Source organism: Microcaecilia unicolor, chromosome 14 (genome assembly GCF_901765095.1).
Source record: "Microcaecilia unicolor chromosome 14, aMicUni1.1, whole genome shotgun sequence".
Lineage (NCBI taxonomy): Eukaryota > Metazoa > Chordata > Amphibia > Gymnophiona > Siphonopidae > Microcaecilia > Microcaecilia unicolor.
Genome location: NC_044044.1, coordinates 25,129,244 through 25,150,565, shown reverse-complemented (window position 1 = coordinate 25,150,565; position 21,322 = coordinate 25,129,244). Strand labels below are relative to the sequence as shown.

The 21,322-nt window shown below is 40.5% G+C and overlaps 3 protein-coding genes across 3 annotated transcripts; all 3 read left to right on the top strand.

The window, feature by feature from the left end:
* Positions 1–321: 321 nt before the first annotated feature.
* LOC115457152 (olfactory receptor 6M1-like) lies at positions 322–1,287 on the top strand. The gene has a single exon (XM_030186576.1). It carries the CDS (start codon positions 322–324, stop codon positions 1,285–1,287), a length of 966 nt encoding a protein of 321 aa, XP_030042436.1.
* Positions 1,288–8,916: 7,629 nt separating this feature from the next.
* LOC115457151 (olfactory receptor 6M1-like) lies at positions 8,917–9,882 on the top strand. The gene has a single exon (XM_030186575.1). It carries the CDS (start codon positions 8,917–8,919, stop codon positions 9,880–9,882), a length of 966 nt encoding a protein of 321 aa, XP_030042435.1.
* Positions 9,883–17,563: 7,681 nt separating this feature from the next.
* LOC115457150 (olfactory receptor 6F1-like) lies at positions 17,564–18,529 on the top strand. The gene has a single exon (XM_030186573.1). It carries the CDS (start codon positions 17,564–17,566, stop codon positions 18,527–18,529), a length of 966 nt encoding a protein of 321 aa, XP_030042433.1.
* The last annotated feature ends 2,793 nt before the right edge of the window (positions 18,530–21,322 follow it).

The window sequence follows — 21,322 nt, the reverse complement described above, 5'->3', positions numbered from 1 at the left end:
AAAACAATACCCAACTTAGTACATCTCATTAATCACGGTATTTTCATATATTGTACAAAGTGTGTATTGATGAGGAGAGGGAGATGGTAATATCATTTCAACTCTGAGCAAAACAGAATGGGTAAATAATTAGTAATTTTGAAAATGTTCATATTTGTCTGGATCCCATTTCCACCACAAATGGAAAGTGGAATGATTTTAGTTGATTAGAATTAAATTTCTTGCCCTCCCAAATATGAACATAGAATTTCAGTGACTCTCATTCTTTCTTTCTTTTTTAATTATATATTTGCAGGTTCAGTAAACCATACATTAGCACAAATGGAAAGAGACAACATTACCACAGTAAGAGAATTTATCATTATGGGATTCACAGGTTCTCTAAAGCTTCGGATTATCCTCTTTCTAACCTTCTTACTCGTCTACATAATCACCTGCATGGGTAATGTTGTCATTATCGTAATTATAAGATCTGATTGCCATCTCCACACGCCTATGTACTTCTTCATAAGCAACTTATCTTTCATAGATCTTTGGTACACCTCATCAACTATTCCTAAAATGTTAGCAAGTCTCCTATCTGGGAGAGGAACCATCTCTTTCAGTGGGTGCATTTTCCAGTTGTATTTCTTTTTATCTCTGGGGGTTACAGAGAATTTCCTCTTGACAGCAATGTCTTATGATCGCTATGTAGCCATCTGCAATCCCTTGCGTTATGTCGTTCTCATGAACAAAAGAGTTTCCATGAAGTTGGTGATTGGTTGCTGGTTCAGCGGTTTTATGAGTATTGTGATGCCAACAGTACTGATATCTAGGTTACCCTACTGTGCATCTAATGTCATTAACCATTTCTTTTGTGACCTTTCTCCCCTAATTCAATTGTCCTGCTCTGATACCCACATGCTTCAAAAGTTTAATTTCATCACTGCAATCATAGTTATTCTTGGAACATTTTTCATCATCGCTGTGTCTTACATCTACATTGTCTCAACCATCCTGAGGATCAGGTCTTCTGTAGGCCGCAAAAAAGCCTTTTCTACTTGTGCCTCTCACCTCGTGGTGGTTCTCCTCTATTATGGTACAATTATCTTCATGTACGTAAGGCCAAAAGCTGACAGTTCATTGGATGTGGACAAAGTGACGGCTGTGTTTTACTGCATCGTAACTCCTTTGTTAAACCCCATCATCTACAGCCTCAGAAATAAGGAAGTAAAGAACGCCCTAAAAAAGATGACAACAAGAATGATAATGTTTTCCCAAACAGTTGTAGTGAAACATCCTAGCTAGATAGTACGCTAGCCTATTACTGATGGGGATCAGGTCATTTTGTAGCAATATTAAAACTAAAGAGTAAATAGATCAGTTATGGGCAGTCCTTTAAAACTTCAAAATTGTTATCGAGCAACTTTACATTTGGGAAATGGTTAAAATTGAATTCACTCAATTTTCACCACTCTGAAAAGAAAAAAAAAATAGCATGCTAATGATATATAAAATGATACATATTTTGCCTAAGGAATGCCTCTAGATCTGTCCGTCAACTTGATCAGACAATGCTATGGAACTTTTCCCCATATCCATCTGGTCCAGGATCTTTGACTTTGTGACTAGTTAAGATTCTGCATTCATAAATGCATTTGCATGGCTTTGTATGCTTTAAGAACGTAATTTTATAATGTGACACCTGGTTTACGGGGGAAAATAAACATTTATTATAGTGACAACTGCTGTTGAAAATGAAACATACACATAGTTAGCTCTGGAAATATGTAAGAGTGTCTTTTGGATGTGGATTGTCACTGTAATGGCTACAAATGGAATGCAAAATGGATAAACCTCTGGTTCTCAATGAAAAAGCCTTTTCCCTAAACCAAAACTATAAAACATTAAAATTATTGCATTTCCACATTTTGTTTTTGAAATTTTTTGCTTGAAGAAGGGAGCATAACTCTTGACAGTTTGATAATGTTTACTTTTAGTCTAATAAACAAGTATCACCTACAACTTGATTGCTGATTTTTATTTTGACATATCTAAGTGAATTGACACTGCATTCACAATACTTTTGCAAGTCAACATTTAGAATGTCTATTTCGTGAAATGTATACATGGTTAGTGGGATACATTAAAGCAGAAAATAGTATACTATAGAAAATGGCAGTACATTACCGAACAGTATAGAAATGAATGAAGTTTGTCCAAGATAAATGTATCACCTTGTAATAAAAGTCTGTATTGTTGATTAGAATTTATTCTGTTTAAAAATGATTGTTTAACTTTGATTGTGTAAAAATAAGTTGGAATGCAGAAAAGAAGACACAGCTCTAATTAATTTGGTGTGTGAAGAGGAGGATGGTGCTTATTTTCGGAGTTCAGCCTGGCCACCTGGACTTGGAAAACATGTGACCATGTTCCCACAGTATGGCTTGTTTACCTAAACAGAGAAGCATTCTGTAATTTTCCTTAGCTCTGAACATAAGCTTATTATTTATTTATTACATTTGTACCCTGTGCTTTCCCACACATAGCAGGTTCAACGCGGCTTACATAGTAACAATAAAAAGAATTACAAAGTCGTAAGAAGAATGTACAATTTGTAGTAAATGTAATATGTAATGGATAAGTAAATTGAACATAGGAGGAACTGGGTGCAGAAGGAAATGAGCGTTAGGAGGTAGGCGTAGGAAGATGGAGAGGAATAGATATGAGATAGCAATAAGGATAATGGGAAACATGGTTGATGCTTGTTGCAGCAGAGTTTTGATGCTCATCTGTGGGTAGACGTATCGCGCATAGGACTTGTTGCTGGTCATAAGGAGACTTTGGACTTTCGCTGCAAGGGGCCTCCCAGCTGATGAGATAAGGGCCTGAAATTCCTGACCAGTGATGTTGTATGTATAATATGAAAGAAGGAAAAAAGGCCTCATAGAGCTCCTAGATGTAACTATCTATCGGAACTAAAACGGATCTATAATGACCCTCTGTTCATCACTGGCCAAAACTTTCAAAAATGTGTAGTAATCTAATATCCTTCACACGACATATCTCAATATGTAGACTAATAAATATTTCTCTCTCACTATGGTACTCGAAAGAGCTACTCAACACGGTGTTCCTCCGAATATATATAGTTCAAAAGAACACTTATCTTTTGAAACTGCTAGCACAAGGGTATTCAATGATTCCAACTCGTTCCTTCTCTCCCCTCGCCCCAAGCCAACGATGGCCAGCGTTTCGTCTCGCTGCGTCAGGGTCTTGGTGGCGGGACTGCTTTGGAACGGGTATTCACACTCCGTAAATTGTGTCTGTGCCCTCAGGAAAACTTGGGCTCCCCGTTAACTCCACATTAATCAGTTAGCACACGGTAAGTGTAACATGTTAATTGTCAAACACCTTCTGTGTCAACTTCCCACCCATACCACCCCCCCTGACACAGAAAACACTTAACATTTAACTGTTAAATTACTGCAAAGCTATTTAAAGGGGTTCTGCATTAGTAGTTTCCACATGGAAAACCACACGTTAGGTGCTTAAAGTAGTTTTGTAAAAAGGCTCCTATCTGTATGTGAAGAAGAGAAATAAGACATGTGATCCTGTAGGGATCTATATATATACCTGTTCAAAGTATATTAAGAGTTCATTCAAAAGACCAACCCGTTTATATGACCAATGCTGAATTTAATCTAGAGATGGGAGTAACTAGTGAGTAACTAGCGAGGTAATTAAATTTGCTGACGACACAAAGATATTCAAAGTTGTTAAATAACAAGAGGATTATGAAAATTACAAGAGGACCTTAGGAGACTGGGTACCTAAATGTCAGATGACGTTTAATGTGATCAAGTGCAAAGTGATGCATGTGGGAAAGAGGAATCTGAATTATAGTTACGTAATGCAAGGTTCCACATTAGGTGTCACCGACCAGAAAAGGGATCTAGGTGTTGTCATTGATGATATGTTGAAACCCTCTGCTCAGTGTGTGGCTGCAGTTAAGACAGCAAATAGAATGTTAGGTATTATTAGGAAAGGAATGGAAAACAAAAATGAGGATGTTATAATGCCTTTGTATCGGTCCATGGTGCGACCGCACCTCGAATATTGTGTTCAATTCTGGTCACCGCATCTCAAAAAAGAGATAGTGGAATTAGAAAAGGTGCAGAGAAGGGCAACAAAAAATAGTGAAGGGGATAGGACAACTTTCCTATGAGGAAAGGCTAAAGCGGCTAGCCAGCTTATTTTCGAAGGAGATGGCCGGCCATCTTCCGTCACAAATCGGGAGATGGACGGCCATCTCCTGAAGCCGGCCAAATCGGTATAATCAAAAGCTGATTTTGGCCGGCTCTAACTGCTTTCCGTTGCCGGGACGGCCAAAGTTCCCGGGGGCATGTCGGAAGGGTAGCGAAGGCGGGACAGGGGCGTGCTTAGAGATGGGTGCTCTCGGCCAATAATGGAAAAAAGAAGGGTGTCCCTGGTGAGAATTTGGTCCACTTTATTTGGCCCCTTTTTTTTCCAGGTCCAAGTCCCAAAAAAGTGCCCGAACTGACCAGATAACCACCAGAGGGAATCGAGGATCACCTCCTCTGACTCCCCCATTGGTCACTAACCCCCTCCCACCCTCAAAAAAGCAACTTTAAAAAAAATTTCCAGCCTCAAATGTCATACTCAGGTCTATCACAGCAATATACAGGTCCCTGGAACAGTTTTAGTGGGTGCAGTGGACTTCAGGCAGGCGAACCCAGGCCCATCCTCCCCTACCTGTTACACTTGTGGTGGAAAATGGGAGCCCTTCAAAACCCACCTGAAACCCACTGTACCCACATGTAGGTGCCCCTTCACCCCTTAGGGCTATGGTAGTGGTGTATAGTTGTGGGGAGTGGGGTTTGGGGGGCTCAGCACCCAAGGGAAGGGAGCTATGCACCCGGGACCAATTTGCAAAGTCCACTGTAGTGCCCCCTAGGGTACCCAGTTGGTGCCCTGGCATGTGAGGGGGACCAGTGTACTATGAATCCTGGCCCCTCCCATGACCAAATGCCTTGGATTTGTTCGTTTTTAAGATGGGCGCCATCAGTTTCCATTATTGGCGAAAACCGAGGGCGCCCATCTCTAAATCCGGTGATCTCAGCATTTAGGTTGACCATCTTTAATGTTGACCTAAATGTTGAGATTTGGGTGCCCCCAACCGTATTATCGAAATGAAAGATGGACGCCCATCTCGTTCAAAAATACGGTTGGCCCCACCCCTTTGCGACGCCGTCCTCGGAGATGGGCACCCTTAGAGATGGGCGCCCCCGGTCGAAAATGCCCCTCCACGGCTATTCAGCTTGGAGGAAAGACAGCTGAGGGGAGATATGATAGAGGTCTATAAAATAATGAGTGGACTGGAATGGGTAGACGAGAATCACTTGTTTACTCTTTCCAAAAATACTAGGACTAGGGGGCATGCAATGAAGCTGCAAAGTAGTTAATTTAAAATGAATCAGATAAAAGTTTTCTTCATTCAACGTGTAATTAAACTCTGGAATTTGTTGCCAGACAATGTAGTACAACTAGGGTTGTAGCAGGGTTTAAAAAAAGGTTTGGCCAGCTTCCTAAAGGAAAAGTCCGTAGACCATTATTAAATTGGACTTGGGGGAAAAATCCACTGTTTCTGGGATAAGCAGTATAAAATGTTTTGTACTTCTTTGGGATCTTGCCAGGTATTTGTGACCTGGATTGGCCACTGTTGGAAACAGGATGCTGGGCTTCAGGGACCTTCAGTCTGTCTCAGTATGACAATACTTATGCACTTATGAAATCTGACCTTAAAAAAAACCACATTACATTTTAAGGATAAGTCCTTCTCCTTCTATAATACCTCTGTCATTGCAATGGTCCTCAGTAGAAAGAGCAGAAACCATGGTGCCCCTCCAAAACTCATTAATCTTTCTTTCTTCAAATATATATTATGGATGTAGAAATAACTCTGTTTAATTTCTCAATTCTTTATCTCTTCTAATTGGTTTAGCTACCATAAGATAACATAAATCTTCATTAATGGCTGCTATATTTTGCTAAAGGCCTTTAGTAAATCTAAAGGGTATGAGTAGTAATTTGTGACCAACACTCATGAGATGTGTTGAGAAGAATGATTAATTGTCTTGTTTAGAAAGGAGAAAAACAATTTGAAGAGGTGGAGTGATGGGGTGGATGCAGTATGCGTTTCTGTATATAAACGTTGATCTCTCTCTCTCTCTCTCTCTCTCTCTCTCATTCTCATTACTGATGAAGTCGCTAAATATAATTTATGGACATGAATTATGAATACAAGAAAAAGTACCATGGAGTTACTTGCCTGTGATGGTTTGGCTTTTGGACTTTTGACCTCTGTATGTTGGAAGTTGTATCAAACATACAGCTTGTAATAGAAGCGATAAGGAAATATTGGACCTAATGTTGTGGAAACCACTGCACAAAATGACTTTATCCTTGTAGAAGCTACACTCAGAATTAAAAAAACGTCATCCGTTTGTTTGCTCAGCCTTCCATTATTGCAAGCTGCAAGTACCATCTTGTTAGACTTGGAATGCTATTTTGCATTTCTTCAAATGGACAACTATTTATGAATGTCAAAGCTGGTTCACATATTTTCATGAGCACATAAGGGTAAAAACCCTGATAACCGTGGTGAAATACGATCTTTATGCATCCCTTCTGTTGTTCCAGCTGCATTCTACAGGTAGAATTTTAAGTTCTTTGCCCCACGAGAAGCTCCTTATATTCAGTCCTTGAAAGAGACAATGACTCCAAAGGTTATCACAACAGTCCTGATTGTCCCAGATGTTATGACTTGAAGAACCACAAGACTGTCCTTTTATGTCACTCTACATGGTCAGCTTGAATAAGAGTCACTGTTCTCAAAACAATAAGTACATGTTTCCATTACTGCCCACCTATTACATCAGTCAAGTTATTTATTAATCTTTTGTGAATTGTCTTAGCCAATATAATGTACGCTGGTGGGGTATGTGAGAAATAACACTTAAAGGGATAAAACTAGAGATCAGATGGGGGGTATGAGGAGATAGAAAATTAAAAGGAAATCTTTGATGTTTGTCAAGGGGACACCTCTGAAGTCAAAATAGTTGTATGATGTTATAATGTCGTTGTATCGCACCATGGTGCGACCGCACCTTGAGTACTGTGTTCAATTCTGGTCGCCACATCTCAAGAAAGATATAGTAGAATTGGAAAAGGTGCAGCGAAGGGTGACTAAAATGATAGCGGGGATGGGACGACTTCCCTATGAAGAAAGACTAAGGAGGCTAGGGCTTTTCAGCTTGGAGAAGAGACGGCTGAGGGGAGACATGATAAAGGTATATAAAATATTGAGTGGAGTGGAACAGATGGATGTGAAGCGTCTGTTCACGCTTTCAAAAAATACTAGGACTAGGGGGCATGCGATGAAACCACAGTGTAGTAAATGTAAAACAAATCGGAGAAAATGTTTCTTCACCCAACGCATAATTAAACTCTGGAATTCGTTGCCGGAGAACGTAGTGCGGGCAGTTAGCTTGGTAGAGTTTAAAAAGGGGTTAGACAGTTTCCTAAAGGACAAGTCCATAAACCACTACTAAATGGACTTGGGAAAAATCCACAATTCCAGGAATAACATGTATAGAATGTTTGTACGTTTGGGAAGCTTGCCAGGTGCCCTTGGCCTGGATTGGCCGCTGTCGTGGACAGGATGCTGGGCTCGATGGACCTTTGGTCTTTTCCCAGTGTGGCATTACTTATGTACTTATGAGTGTAGTATAATGTGAATAAGGCCAGACCAGAGAAGAATGTTGGGAGAGGAAAAATCTTTCCCTGGGTATATTTTTGGTTGTGTGACTGTTCGATGCATCAGTTTTAGAAGCACCATGGTGCTAATATTTCAGCTTCCTATTTGATCTATAACATCTTACAAAGCAAGTCTTCTTTATATTTAACTCTTTATGTTGGAGTACTGGCATCTGACTACAGTATTAATTATTTAGCTGGTTTTCTATTAAACACCCCTCTTCTAAAGGAATTTATTTTACGGTGTGCTAGCATTTTTAGCAGCTTAGGAAGCAGGTATCAGATTGTTCCTTTTCTTTTCAAGCAGCAAACATTTGGGGTAGTCTACCACTGAGAATAAATCAACAACCTTCTTATCTTTCCCTCTGTAGGCATCTTAACCCCTTCTTATTTCATAAATATTTTAATTCATCACAGTGCGTGTTTTCTAGCAAAAAAGGTGCGGGTACTCAAATGCCAGACCACCCTTCAGGGGTGGGGTGATCACTGAGGGACCCACCCCACAATAGCCAGGCCCCCTGCAACCAGTCACAGAATCTATGAAAAGGCAGAATTGGTGTGTAGAGCCTGAGCTCTTTCACTAAAACTTGGGGATCATGGGTCAATTTTAGCAGACAATGAAAAAGGTGCCGGTACTCAGTATCCCCTCAAAAAAAGCCCTGATTCACCACATTATTAGTATCTATCAAGATTGGGTTGATTTTATTATTCACTGTAGTGTTTGCAATGTTTAATTGGTGTCTTTTGTGTTGTCCTCCTTGGACCAACTGCGGGTGTGAGCAGGCTGGAAATGCCTTAGATTAGATGAAATTGGATCAGACAACAACTCCCAACTCAGTCCATCTCATCGGTCATAGTGTTTTCTTAGCTTATGAAAACATGTGTGTTGATGAGGTTGATGAGGGGGAGGATGAAAGTAATTTTGAAAAGGTTCGTATTTGGTTCTGAATCCCATTTCCACCATGATGTAATCTGGAAATATTTTAGTTGACCAGAAGTGAATTTCTTGTCCTCCATAGAATTTCAGTGACTATGTGGTTCTCATGTTTTATTTTTTATTATATATTTGCAGGTTCAGTAAACCACACATTAGTACAAATGGAAAGAGAGAACATCACCATAGTAAGGGAATTTATCATTGTGGGATTTCCAGGTACCCTGAAGCTTCGGATTATCCTCTTTCTAACCTTCTTACTCGTCTACATAATCACCTGCATGGGGAATGTTGTCATTATCGTAATTATAAGATCTGATTGCCATCTCCACACGCCTATGTACTTCTTCATAAGCAACTTATCTTTCATAGATCTTTGGTACACCTCATCAACTATTCCTAAAATGTTAGCAAGTCTCCTATCTGGGAGAGGAACCATCTCTTTCAGTGGGTGCATTTTCCAATTATATTTTGTTTTATCTCTGGGGGTTACAGAGAATTTCCTCTTGACTGTAATGTCTTATGATCGCTATGTAGCCATCTGCAATCCCTTGCGTTATACCTTTCTCATGAGCAAAAGAGTTTGCATCAAGCTGGTGATTGGTTGCTGGTTCAGCGGTTTTATGAGTATTGTGATGCCAACAGTACTGATATCTAGGTTACCTTACTGTGCATCGAATGTCATTAACCATTTCTTTTGTGACCTTTCTCCCCTAATTCAATTGTCCTGCTCTGATACTCACGTGCTTCAAAAGTTTAATTTGATCACTGCAATCGTAGTTGTTCTTGGAACATTTTTCATGATCGCTGTGTCTTACATCTACATTGTCTCAACCATCCTGAGGATCAGGTCTTCTGTAGGCCGCAAAAAAGCCTTTTCTACTTGTGCCTCTCACCTCGTGGTGGTTCTCTTCTATTATGGTACAATTATCTTCATGTACGTAAGGCCAAAAGCTGACAGTTCATTGGATGTGGACAAAGTGACGGCTGTGTTTTACTGCATCGTAACTCCTTTGTTAAACCCCATCATCTACAGCCTCAGAAATAAGGAAGTAAAGAACGCCCTGAAAAAGATGACAACAAGAATGATAATGTTTTCCCAAACAGTTGTAGTGAAACATCCTAGCTAGATAGTACGCTAGCCTATTACTGATGGGGATCAGGTCATTTTGTAGCAATATTAAAACTAAAGAGTAAATAGATCAGTTATGGGCAGTCCTTTAAAACTTCAAAATTGTTATCGAGCAACTTTACATTTGGGAAATGGTTAAAATTGAATTCACTCAATTTTCACCACTCTGAAAAGAAAAAAAAAATAGCATGCTAATGATCTATAAAATGATACATATTTTGCCTAAGGAATGCCTCTTATCTGTCCGTCAACTTGATCAGACAATGCTATGGAACTTTTCCCCATATCCATCTGGTCCAGGATCTTTGACTTTGTGACTAGTTAAGATTCTGCATTCATAAATGCATTTGCATGGCTTTGTATGCTTTAAGAACGTAATTTTATAATGTGACACCTGGTTTACGGGGGAAAATAAACATTTATTATAGTGACAACTGCTGTTGAAAATGAAACATACACATAGTTAGCTCTGGAAATATGTAAGAGTGTCTTTTGGATGTGGATTGTCACTGTAATGGCTACAAATGGAATGCAAAATGGATAAACCTCTGGTTCTCAATGAAAAAGCCTTTTCCCTAAACCAAAACTATAAAACATTAAAATTATTGCATTTCCACATTTTGTTTTTGAAATTTTTTGCTTGAAGAAGGGAGCATAACTCTTGACAGTTTGATAATGTTTACTTTTAGTCTAATAAACAAGTATCACCTACAACTTGATTGCTGATTTTTATTTTGACATATCTAAGTGAATTGACACTGCATTCACAATACTTTTGCAAGTCAACATTTAGAATGTCTAGTTCGTGAAATGTATACATGGTTAGTGGGATACATTAAAGCAGAAAATAGTATACTATAGAAAATGGCAGTACATTACCGAACAGTATAGAAATGAATGAAGTTTGTCCAAGATAAATGTATCACCTTGTAATAAAAGTCTGTATTGTTGATTAGAATTTATTCTGTTTAAAAATGATTGTTTAACTTTGATTGTGTAAAAATAAGTTGGAATGCAGAAAAGAAGACACAGCTCTAATTAATTTGGTGTGTGAAGAGGAGGATGGTGCTTATTTTCGGAGTTCAGCCTGGCCACCTGGACTTGGAAAACATGTGACCATGTTCCCACAGTATGGCTTGTTTACCTAAACAGAGAAGCATTCTGTAATTTTCCTTAGCTCTGAACATAAGCTTATTATTTATTTATTACATTTGTACCCTGTGCTTTCCCACACATAGCAGGTTCAACGCGGCTTACATAGTAACAATAAAAAGAATTACAAAGTCGTAAGAAGAATGTACAATTTGTAGTAAATGTAATATGTAATGGATAAGTAAATTGAACATAGGAGGAACTGGGTGCAGAAGGAAATGAGCGTTAGGAGGTAGGCGTAGGAAGATGGAGAGGAATAGATATGAGATAGCAATAAGGATAATGGGAAACATGGTTGATGCTTGTTGCAGCAGAGTTTTGATGCTCATCTGTGGGTAGACGTATCGCGCATAGGACTTGTTGCTGGTCATAAGGAGACTTTGGACTTTCGCTGCAAGGGGCCTCCCAGCTGATGAGATAAGGGCCTGAAATTCCTGACCAGTGATGTTGTATGTATAATATGAAAGAAGGAAAAAAGGCCTCATAGAGCTCCTAGATGTAACTATCTATCGGAACTAAAACGGATCTATAATGACCCTCTGTTCATCACTGGCCAAAACTTTCAAAAATGTGTAGTAATCTAATATCCTTCACACGACATATCTCAATATGTAGACTAATAAATATTTCTCTCTCACTATGGTACTCGAAAGAGCTACTCAACACGGTGTTCCTCCGAATATATATAGTTCAAAAGAACACTTATCTTTTGAAACTGCTAGCACAAGGGTATTCAATGATTCCAACTCGTTCCTTCTCTCCCCTCGCCCCAAGCCAACGATGGCCAGCGTTTCGTCTCGCTGCGTCAGGGTCTTGGTGGCGGGACTGCTTTGGAACGGGTATTCACACTCCGTAAATTGTGTCTGTGCCCTCAGGAAAACTTGGGCTCCCCGTTAACTCCACATTAATCAGTTAGCACACGGTAAGTGTAACATGTTAATTGTCAAACACCTTCTGTGTCAACTTCCCACCCATACCACCCCCCCTGACACAGAAAACACTTAACATTTAACTGTTAAATTACTGCAAAGCTATTTAAAGGGGTTCTGCATTAGTAGTTTCCACATGGTAAACCACACGTTAGGTGCTTAAAGTAGTTTTGTAAAAAGGCTCCTATCTGTATGTGAAGAAGAGAAATAAGACATGTGATCCTGTAGGGATCTATATATATACCTGTTCAAAGTATATTAAGAGTTCATTCAAAAGACCAACCCGTTTATATGACCAATGCTGAATTTAATCTAGAGATGGGAGTAACTAGTGAGTAACTAGCGAGGTAATTAAATTTGCTGACGACACAAAGATATTCAAAGTTGTTAAATAACAAGAGGATTATGAAAATTACAAGAGGACCTTAGGAGACTGGGTACCTAAATGTCAGATGACGTTTAATGTGATCAAGTGCAAAGTGATGCATGTGGGAAAGAGGAATCTGAATTATAGTTACGTAATGCAAGGTTCCACATTAGGTGTCACCGACCAGAAAAGGGATCTAGGTGTTGTCATTGATGATATGTTGAAACCCTCTGCTCAGTGTGTGGCTGCAGTTAAGACAGCAAATAGAATGTTAGGTATTATTAGGAAAGGAATGGAAAACAAAAATGAGGATGTTATAATGCCTTTGTATCGGTCCATGGTGCGACCGCACCTCGAATATTGTGTTCAATTCTGGTCACCGCATCTCAAAAAAGAGATAGTGGAATTAGAAAAGGTGCAGAGAAGGGCAACAAAAAATAGTGAAGGGGATAGGACAACTTTCCTATGAGGAAAGGCTAAAGCGGCTAGCCAGCTTATTTTCGAAGGAGATGGCCGGCCATCTTCCGTCACAAATCGGGAGATGGACGGCCATCTCCTGAAGCCGGCCAAATCGGTATAATCAAAAGCTGATTTTGGCCGGCTCTAACTGCTTTCCGTTGCCGGGACGGCCAAAGTTCCCGGGGGCATGTCGGAAGGGTAGCGAAGGCGGGACAGGGGCGTGCTTAGAGATGGGTGCTCTCGGCCAATAATGGAAAAAAGAAGGGTGTCCCTGGTGAGAATTTGGTCCACTTTATTTGGCCCCTTTTTTTTCCAGGTCCAAGTCCCAAAAAAGTGCCCGAACTGACCAGATGACCACCAGAGGGAATCGAGGATCACCTCCTCTGACTCCCCCATTGGTCACTAACCCCCTCCCACCCTCAAAAAAGCAACTTTAAAAAAAATTTCCAGCCTCAAATGTCATACTCAGGTCTATCACAGCAATATACACGTCCCTGGAACAGTTTTAGTGGGTGCAGTGGACTTCAGGCAGGCGAACCCAGGCCCATCCTCCCCTACCTGTTACACTTGTGGTGGAAAATGGGAGCCCTTCAAAACCCACCTGAAACCCACTGTACCCACATGTAGGTGCCCCTTCACCCCTTAGGGCTATGGTAGTGGTGTATAGTTGTGGGGAGTGGGGTTTGGGGGGCTCAGCACCCAAGGGAAGGGAGCTATGCACCCGGGACCAATTTGCAAAGTCCACTGTAGTGCCCCCTAGGGTACCCAGTTGGTGCCCTGGCATGTGAGGGGGACCAGTGTACTATGAATCCTGGCCCCTCCCATGACCAAATGCCTTGGATTTGTTCGTTTTTAAGATGGGCGCCATCAGTTTCCATTATTGGCGAAAACCGAGGGCGCCCATCTCTAAATCCGGTGATCTCAGCATTTAGGTTGACCATCTTTAATGTTGACCTAAATGTTGAGATTTGGGTGCCCCCAACCGTATTATCGAAACGAAAGATGGACGCCCATCTCGTTCAAAAATACGGTTGGCCCCACCCCTTTGCGACGCCGTCCTCGGAGATGGGCACCCTTAGAGATGGGCGCCCCCGGTCGAAAATGCCCCTCCACGGCTATTCAGCTTGGAGGAAAGACAGCTGAGGGGAGATATGATAGAGGTCTATAAAATAATGAGTGGACTGGAATGGGTAGACGAGAATCACTTGTTTACTCTTTCCAAAAATACTAGGACTAGGGGGCATGCAATGAAGCTGCAAAGTAGTTAATTTAAAATGAATCAGATAAAAGTTTTCTTCATTCAACGTGTAATTAAACTCTGGAATTTGTTGCCAGACAATGTAGTACAACTAGGGTTGTAGCAGGGTTTAAAAAAAGGTTTGGCCAGCTTCCTAAAGGAAAAGTCCGTAGACCATTATTAAATTGGACTTGGGGGAAAAATCCACTGTTTCTGGGATAAGCAGTATAAAATGTTTTGTACTTCTTTGGGATCTTGCCAGGTATTTGTGACCTGGATTGGCCACTGTTGGAAACAGGATGCTGGGCTTCAGGGACCTTCAGTCTGTCTCAGTATGACAATACTTATGCACTTATGAAATCTGACCTTAAAAAAAACCACATTACATTTTAAGGATAAGTCCTTCTCCTTCTATAATACCTCTGTCATTGCAATGGTCCTCAGTAGAAAGAGCAGAAACCATGGTGCCCCTCCAAAACTCATTAATCTTTCTTTCTTCAAATATATATTATGGATGTAGAAATAACTCTGTTTAATTTCTCAATTCTTTATCTCTTCTAATTGGTTTAGCTACCATAAGATAACATAAATCTTCATTAATGGCTGCTATATTTTGCTAAAGGCCTTTAGTAAATCTAAAGGGTATGAGTAGTAATTTGTGACCAACACTCATGAGATGTGTTGAGAAGAATGATTAATTGTCTTGTTTAGAAAGGAGAAAAACAATTTGAAGAGGTGGAGTGATGGGGTGGATGCAGTATGCGTTTCTGTATATAAACGTTGATCTCTCTCTCTCTCTCTCTCTCTCTCTCTCTCATTCTCATTACTGATGAAGTCGCTAAATATAATTTATGGACATGAATTATGAATACAAGAAAAAGTACCATGGAGTTACTTGCCTGTGATGGTTTGGCTTTTGGACTTTTGACCTCTGTATGTTGGAAGTTGTATCAAACATACAGCTTGTAATAGAAGCGATAAGGAAATATTGGACCTAATGTTGTGGAAACCACTGCACAAAATGACTTTATCCTTGTAGAAGCTACACTCAGAATTAAAAAAACGTCATCCGTTTGTTTGCTCAGCCTTCCATTATTGCAAGCTGCAAGTACCATCTTGTTAGACTTGGAATGCTATTTTGCATTTCTTCAAATGGACAACTATTTATGAATGTCAAAGCTGGTTCACATATTTTCATGAGCACATAAGGGTAAAAACCCTGATAACCGTGGTGAAATACGATCTTTATGCATCCCTTCTGTTGTTCCAGCTGCATTCTACAGGTAGAATTTTAAGTTCTTTGCCCCACGAGAAGCTCCTTATATTCAGTCCTTGAAAGAGACAATGACTCCAAAGGTTATCACAACAGTCCTGATTGTCCCAGATGTTATGACTTGAAGAACCACAAGACTGTCCTTTTTATGTCACTCTACATGGTCAGCTTGAATAAGAGTCACTGTTCTCAAAACAATAAGTACATGTTTCCATTACTGCCCACCTATTACATCAGTCAAGTTATTTATTAATCTTTTGTGAATTGTCTTAGCCAATATAATGTACGCTGGTGGGGTATGTGAGAAATAACACTTAAAGGGATAAAACTAGAGATCAGATGGGGGGTATGAGGAGATAGAAAATTAAAAGGAAATCTTTGATGTTTGTCAAGGGGACACCTCTGAAGTCAAAATAGTTGTATGATGTTATAATGTCGTTGTATCGCACCATGGTGCGACCGCACCTTGAGTACTGTGTTCAATTGTGGTCGCCGCATCTCAAGAAAAATATAGTAGAATTGGAAAAGGTGCAGCGAAGGGCGACTAAAATGATAGCGGGGATGGGACGACTTCCCTATGAAGAAAAACTAAGGAGGCTAGGGCTTTTCAGCTTGGAGAAGAGACGGCTGAGGGGAGACATGATAAAGGTATATAAAATATTGAGTGGAGTGGAACAGATGGATGTGAAGCGTCTGTTCACGCTTTCCAAAAATACTAGGACTAGGGGGCATGCGATGAAACCACAGTGTAGTAAATGTAAAACAAATCGGAGAAAATGTTTCTTCACCCAACGCATAATTAAACTCTGGAATTCGTTGCCGGAGAACGTAGTGCGGGCATTTAGCTTGGTAGAGTTTAAAAAGGGGTTAGACAGTTTCCTAAAGGACAAGTCCATAAACCACTACTAAATGGACTTGGGAAAAATCCACAATTCCAGGAATAACATGTATAGAATGTTTGTACGTTTGGGAAGCTTGCCAGGTGCCCTTGGCCTGGATTGGCCGCTGTCGTGGACAGGATGCTGGGCTCGATGGACCTTTGGTCTTTTCCCAGTGTGGCATTACTTATGTACTTATGAGTGTAGTATAATGTGAATAAGGCCAGACCAGAGAAGAATGTTGGGAGAGGAAAAATCTTTCCCTGGGTATATTTTTGGTTGTGTGACTGTTTGATGCATCAGTTTTAGAAGTACCATGGTGCTAATATTTCAGCTTCCTATTTGATCTATAACATCTTACAAAGCAAGTCTTCTTTATATTTAACTCTTTATGTTGGAGTACTGGCATCTGACTACAGTATTAATTATTTAGCTGGTTTTCTATTAAACACCCCTCTTCTAAAGGAATTTATTTTACGGTGTGCTAGCATTTTTAGCAGCTTAGGAAGCAGGTATCAGATTGTTCCTTTTCTTTTCAAGCAGCAAACATTTGGGGTAGTCTACCACTGAGAATAAATCAACAACCTTCTTATCTTTCCCTCTGTAGGCATCTTAACCCCTTCTTATTTCATAAATATTTTAATTCATCACAGTGTGTGTTTTCTAGCAAAAAAGGTGCCGGTACTCAAATGCCAGACCACCCTTCAGGGGTGGGGTGATCACTGAGGGACCCACCCCACAATAGCCAGGCTCCCTGCAACCAGTCACAGAATCTATGAAAAGGCAGAATTGGTGTGTAGAGCCTGAGCTCTTTTACTATAACTTGGGGACCATGAGTCAATTTTAGCAGACAATGAAAAAGGTGCCGGTACTCATCACCCCCAAGTACCCCCTCAAAAAAAGCCCTGATTCACCACATTATTAGTATCTATCAAGATTGGGTTGATTTTATTATTGACTGTAGTGTTTGCAATGTTTAATTGGTCTCTTTTACGTTGTCCTCCTTGGACCAACTGTGGGTGTGAGCAGGCTGGAAATGCCTTAGATTAGATGAAATTGGATCAGAAAACAACTCCCAACTCAGTCCATCTCATCGGTCATAGTGTTTTCTTATCTTATGAAAGCATGTGTGTTGATGAGGTTGATGAGGGGGAGGATTAACTCATTTGAATGATTTGCAAAACAGATTACATAAATAACAAGTAATTTTGAAAAGGTTCGTATTTGGTTCTGAATCCCATTTCCACCACGATGTAATCTGGAAATATTTTAGTTGACCAGAAGTGAATTTCTTGTCCTCCATAGAATTTCAGTGACCATGTGGTTCTCATGTTTTATTTTTTATTATATATTTGCAGGTTCAGTAAACCACACATTAGTACAAATGGAAAGAGAGAACATCACCATAGTAAGGGAATTTATCATTGTGGGATTTCCAGGTACCCTGAAGCTTCGGATTATCCTCTTCCTAACCTTCTTACTCATCTACATAATCACCTGCATGGGGAATGTTGTCATTATAACAGTTATAAGGTCTGACTGCCATCTCCACACACCCATGTACTTCTTCATAAGCAACCTATCTTTCATAGATATCTGGTACACATCATCAACTGTTCCTAAAATGTTAGCAAACCTCCTTTCTGAGAGCGGGACCATTTCTTTCATCGGTTGCATTTTGCAATTATATTTTGTTTTATCTCTGGGGGGTGTTGAGTCTTTCCTCTTGACTGTAATGTCTTATGATCGTTATGTAGCCATCTGCAATCCCTTGCGTTATGCCGTTCTCATGAGTAAAAGAGTTTGTAACCAGCTGGTGATTGGTTGCTGGTTCAGTGGTTTCATGTGTATTTTGACGCCAACAGTACTGATATCTAGGTTGCCTTTCTGTGCATCTAATGTCATTAACCACTTCTTTTGTGATGTTTCTCCCCTAGTACAATTGTCCTGCTCTGATACTCGTCGACTTCAAAAATTCAATATGATCACAGCAATCATAATGGTTGTTGGAACATTTTTTTTGATCACTGTGTCTTACATCCACATTTTCTCAACTATATTGCGAATTAGCTCTTCTGTAGGTCGTAAAAAAGCTTTCTCTACCTGTGCCTCTCATCTCATGGTGGTGCTTATCTATTACGGTACAATTATCTTTATGTACGTAAGGCCAAAAGCTGACAGTTCATTGGATGTGGACAAAGTGACGGCTGTGTTTTACTGTATCGTAACCCCTATGTTAAACCCCATCATCTACAGCCTCAGAAATAAGGAAGTAAAGAATGCCCTGAAAAAGATGACAACAAGAATGAGAATTTTCTCTGATACTGTCACAGTAAAGAATCCTAGCTAGATAATAGACCAGCTTATCAATGAAGGGAATCAAATTAAAGAAGTAGTAACAATAAACTGAAAAGTCACGTAATCATTCATTGGAAGTACTGCAAAACTCTGCATTTGGGCAAATAGTTGAAATATCTTTACAAATCCATTCAATTTTTACTACTCTGAAAAAGAAAAGAAACCAATCGCTATTGAACTGTAACTTACCCCCCGTTTACCAAGCTATGCTTGTGGCTGCCACACAACAGTGATCCGAGGGTGATCCAATGACGATTTGCACCGCAACCATTTTTTCAAATGAAGAAGGAACGATGAGTTCCTATGGTGTGAGCTGCAGTAATATCTGATGATCCACATAAAAAAATGATATATCTCTGTATTAAGTTTGAAGAAAAGCTATTGCTGAAGTATGAATGTTTGGGACACTATCCTGCTTATAATCGAACGAGAAAAATGCCCAAGTTCCGACCTAAATCGAGAGATGGACGTTTATCTCACAAAAACGAATAACGCGGTTTAATCGAAAGCCGAATTTGGACGTTTTCAACTGCACTCCGTCGCGGATGCGGACAAAGTTGATGGGGGCGTGTCGAAGGCGTGGTGAAGGCGGGACTGGGGCGTGGTTATCGGCCGATCAGAGATGGGTGCCTTTTGCCGATACTGGAAAAAAAATATGCGTTTTTAGCGAGAATTTAGGGCACTTTTCCTGGACCCTGTTTTTCCACGAATAAGGCCCCAAAAAGTGCCCTAAATGACCAGATGACCACTGGAGGGAATCGGGGATGACCTCCCCTGACTCCCCCAGTGGTCACAAACCCCCTCCCACCACAAAATATGCCGATTTCACAAATTTTTATTTTCTCCCTCAGATGTCATACCCACCTCCCTGGCAGCAGTATGCAGGTCCCTGGAGCAGTTATTAGGGGGTGCAGTGGATTTCAGGCAGGTGGACCCAGGCCCATCCCCCCACCTGTTACACTTGTGCTGGTAAATGGGAGCCCTCCAAACCGCCCCCCAAACCCACTGTACCCACATGTAGGTGCCCCCCATCACCCCTTAGGGCTATAGTAATGGTGTAGACTTGTGGGCAGTGGGTTTTGAGGGGGATTTCGGGGGCTCAACATCCAAGGGAAGGGTGCTATGCACCTGGGAGCTGTTTTACCTTTTTGTTTTTGTAAAAGTGCCCCCTAGGGTGCCCGGTTGGTGTCCTGGCATGTGAGGGGGACCAGTGCACTACGAATCCTGGCCCCTCCCAAGAATAAATGTCTTGGAGTTATTCGTTTTTGAGCTGGGCACTTTCGGTTTCCATTATTGCTGAAAAACAAAAATGCCCAGCTCACAAATTGTCGAATAAAACATGGACGTCTATTTTTTGCGAAAATACGGTTCGGTCCACCCCTTCATGGACCCGTTCTCGGAGATAAACGCCCATGGAGATAGATGCTTTCGTTCGATTATGCCCCTCTGTATACATTATAACACAGCAATGCCGACATAGCCCTTTACAAGTGAATGGGCTATGTCGATATTACCGCATTGGCAGCCACCAGCATGACTTGTAAATGGGGTGGGTGGGGTTAGTCAATATTTTGCCGAAGTAATGCATCTGGTTCTGGTCATAAACCTCATAAATCAATTATGCAGGATTTTTCCCACACTACCATCTGGTCCAGGTTCTTTAACTGTGTGACTAGTTAAGTTTCTAGATTCACAAATGCATTTGCATTCCTTCATGTATTTTAAGAGGGTAATTTTAAAACAGGCTGTCTGGTTTAAGAGTGCAAGTAAGTGCCTACCTAAGCACTGTTTTACAAAGACCCTTATGAGCCTATGGTGTTTTTGAATGTCTGAAAACAGGCATTTAGATGTCCATATTTTCATGGCTGTCCAAATCCTGATTTTAAAAAGTCAGGTAATGGACATCTAAAACCACATTACACCCTTACGGCAAAGGGGTATGAATTGGTGTGTTATGGGCAGGATAAGGAAGGGGTCAAAATACGGATTTTCATCTCTGATTGCAGAAGGGGAAGGGACATTTATGTCCAAAAAGATGGACATCCATATTTAGACCTGGTACTCAGCATGTCCGGGTTCCAGAAGGGTTCTCTGATTGTGCAGTTCTGTACTGGAGGGAGTAAGAGAAGTCACAGAAGGAATGTTTCTGTCTCTAGAGGGCTAACAATGTAAAAAAAGAAAGCTACAAAGAGTTGCAATGAGATTTGAATCAATATCCTCAGTTTCTTTGCTCTAGTTCTCAGCTGGATGTTCTAACCATTACTCATTGGCATGGATGTCTTGTGGCCTTTTTAAAATACGGACATCCCTATGCTGTTAAACAGACGTCCATGTCCCTTGTTTTGCCCTGTTCTAAAATACATGAAAAATGGGCCTTCGTATTCTGAGTTGGACGCCCTTTCTATAATTCCACTCCACATATCACTAGCGTAAGCATCAGAAATTGTACCTACTTTGCAGGCACAGACATGTATGTCAGCTCTCAAGCAGGTGTAAATATCTATATTTAGCTCATTCAAGACCAAAGTAAATCAATGTACTTTATAAGTGTAACCCCTGGTTGTAAATGTGGTCCAAAAGCTTCCACGTTACTGCCCGGGATGGTAGGACGAAGGGCACACAAAGAATTTTATTTTTTGTTGGGCTCAGGATTATCCTGTCAAGCCAGACAAGTACAGCGTCAGACTATAGGCGTGTTACCATTTTTAATGCGCATTAAATGCTAACACGCGTCAAACGCTAATGCGCCTATAGGAATGTATTAGCGTGTTAGCTTTTAACGTGC

Excerpts from the sequence above, each read along its gene's own strand:
- LOC115457150 (XM_030186573.1), top strand. The coding sequence starts at position 17,564 with ATGGAAAGAGAGAACATCACCATAGTAAGGGAATTTATCATTGTGGGA.
- LOC115457151 (XM_030186575.1), top strand. The coding sequence starts at position 8,917 with ATGGAAAGAGAGAACATCACCATAGTAAGGGAATTTATCATTGTGGGA.
- LOC115457152 (XM_030186576.1), top strand. The coding sequence starts at position 322 with ATGGAAAGAGACAACATTACCACAGTAAGAGAATTTATCATTATGGGA.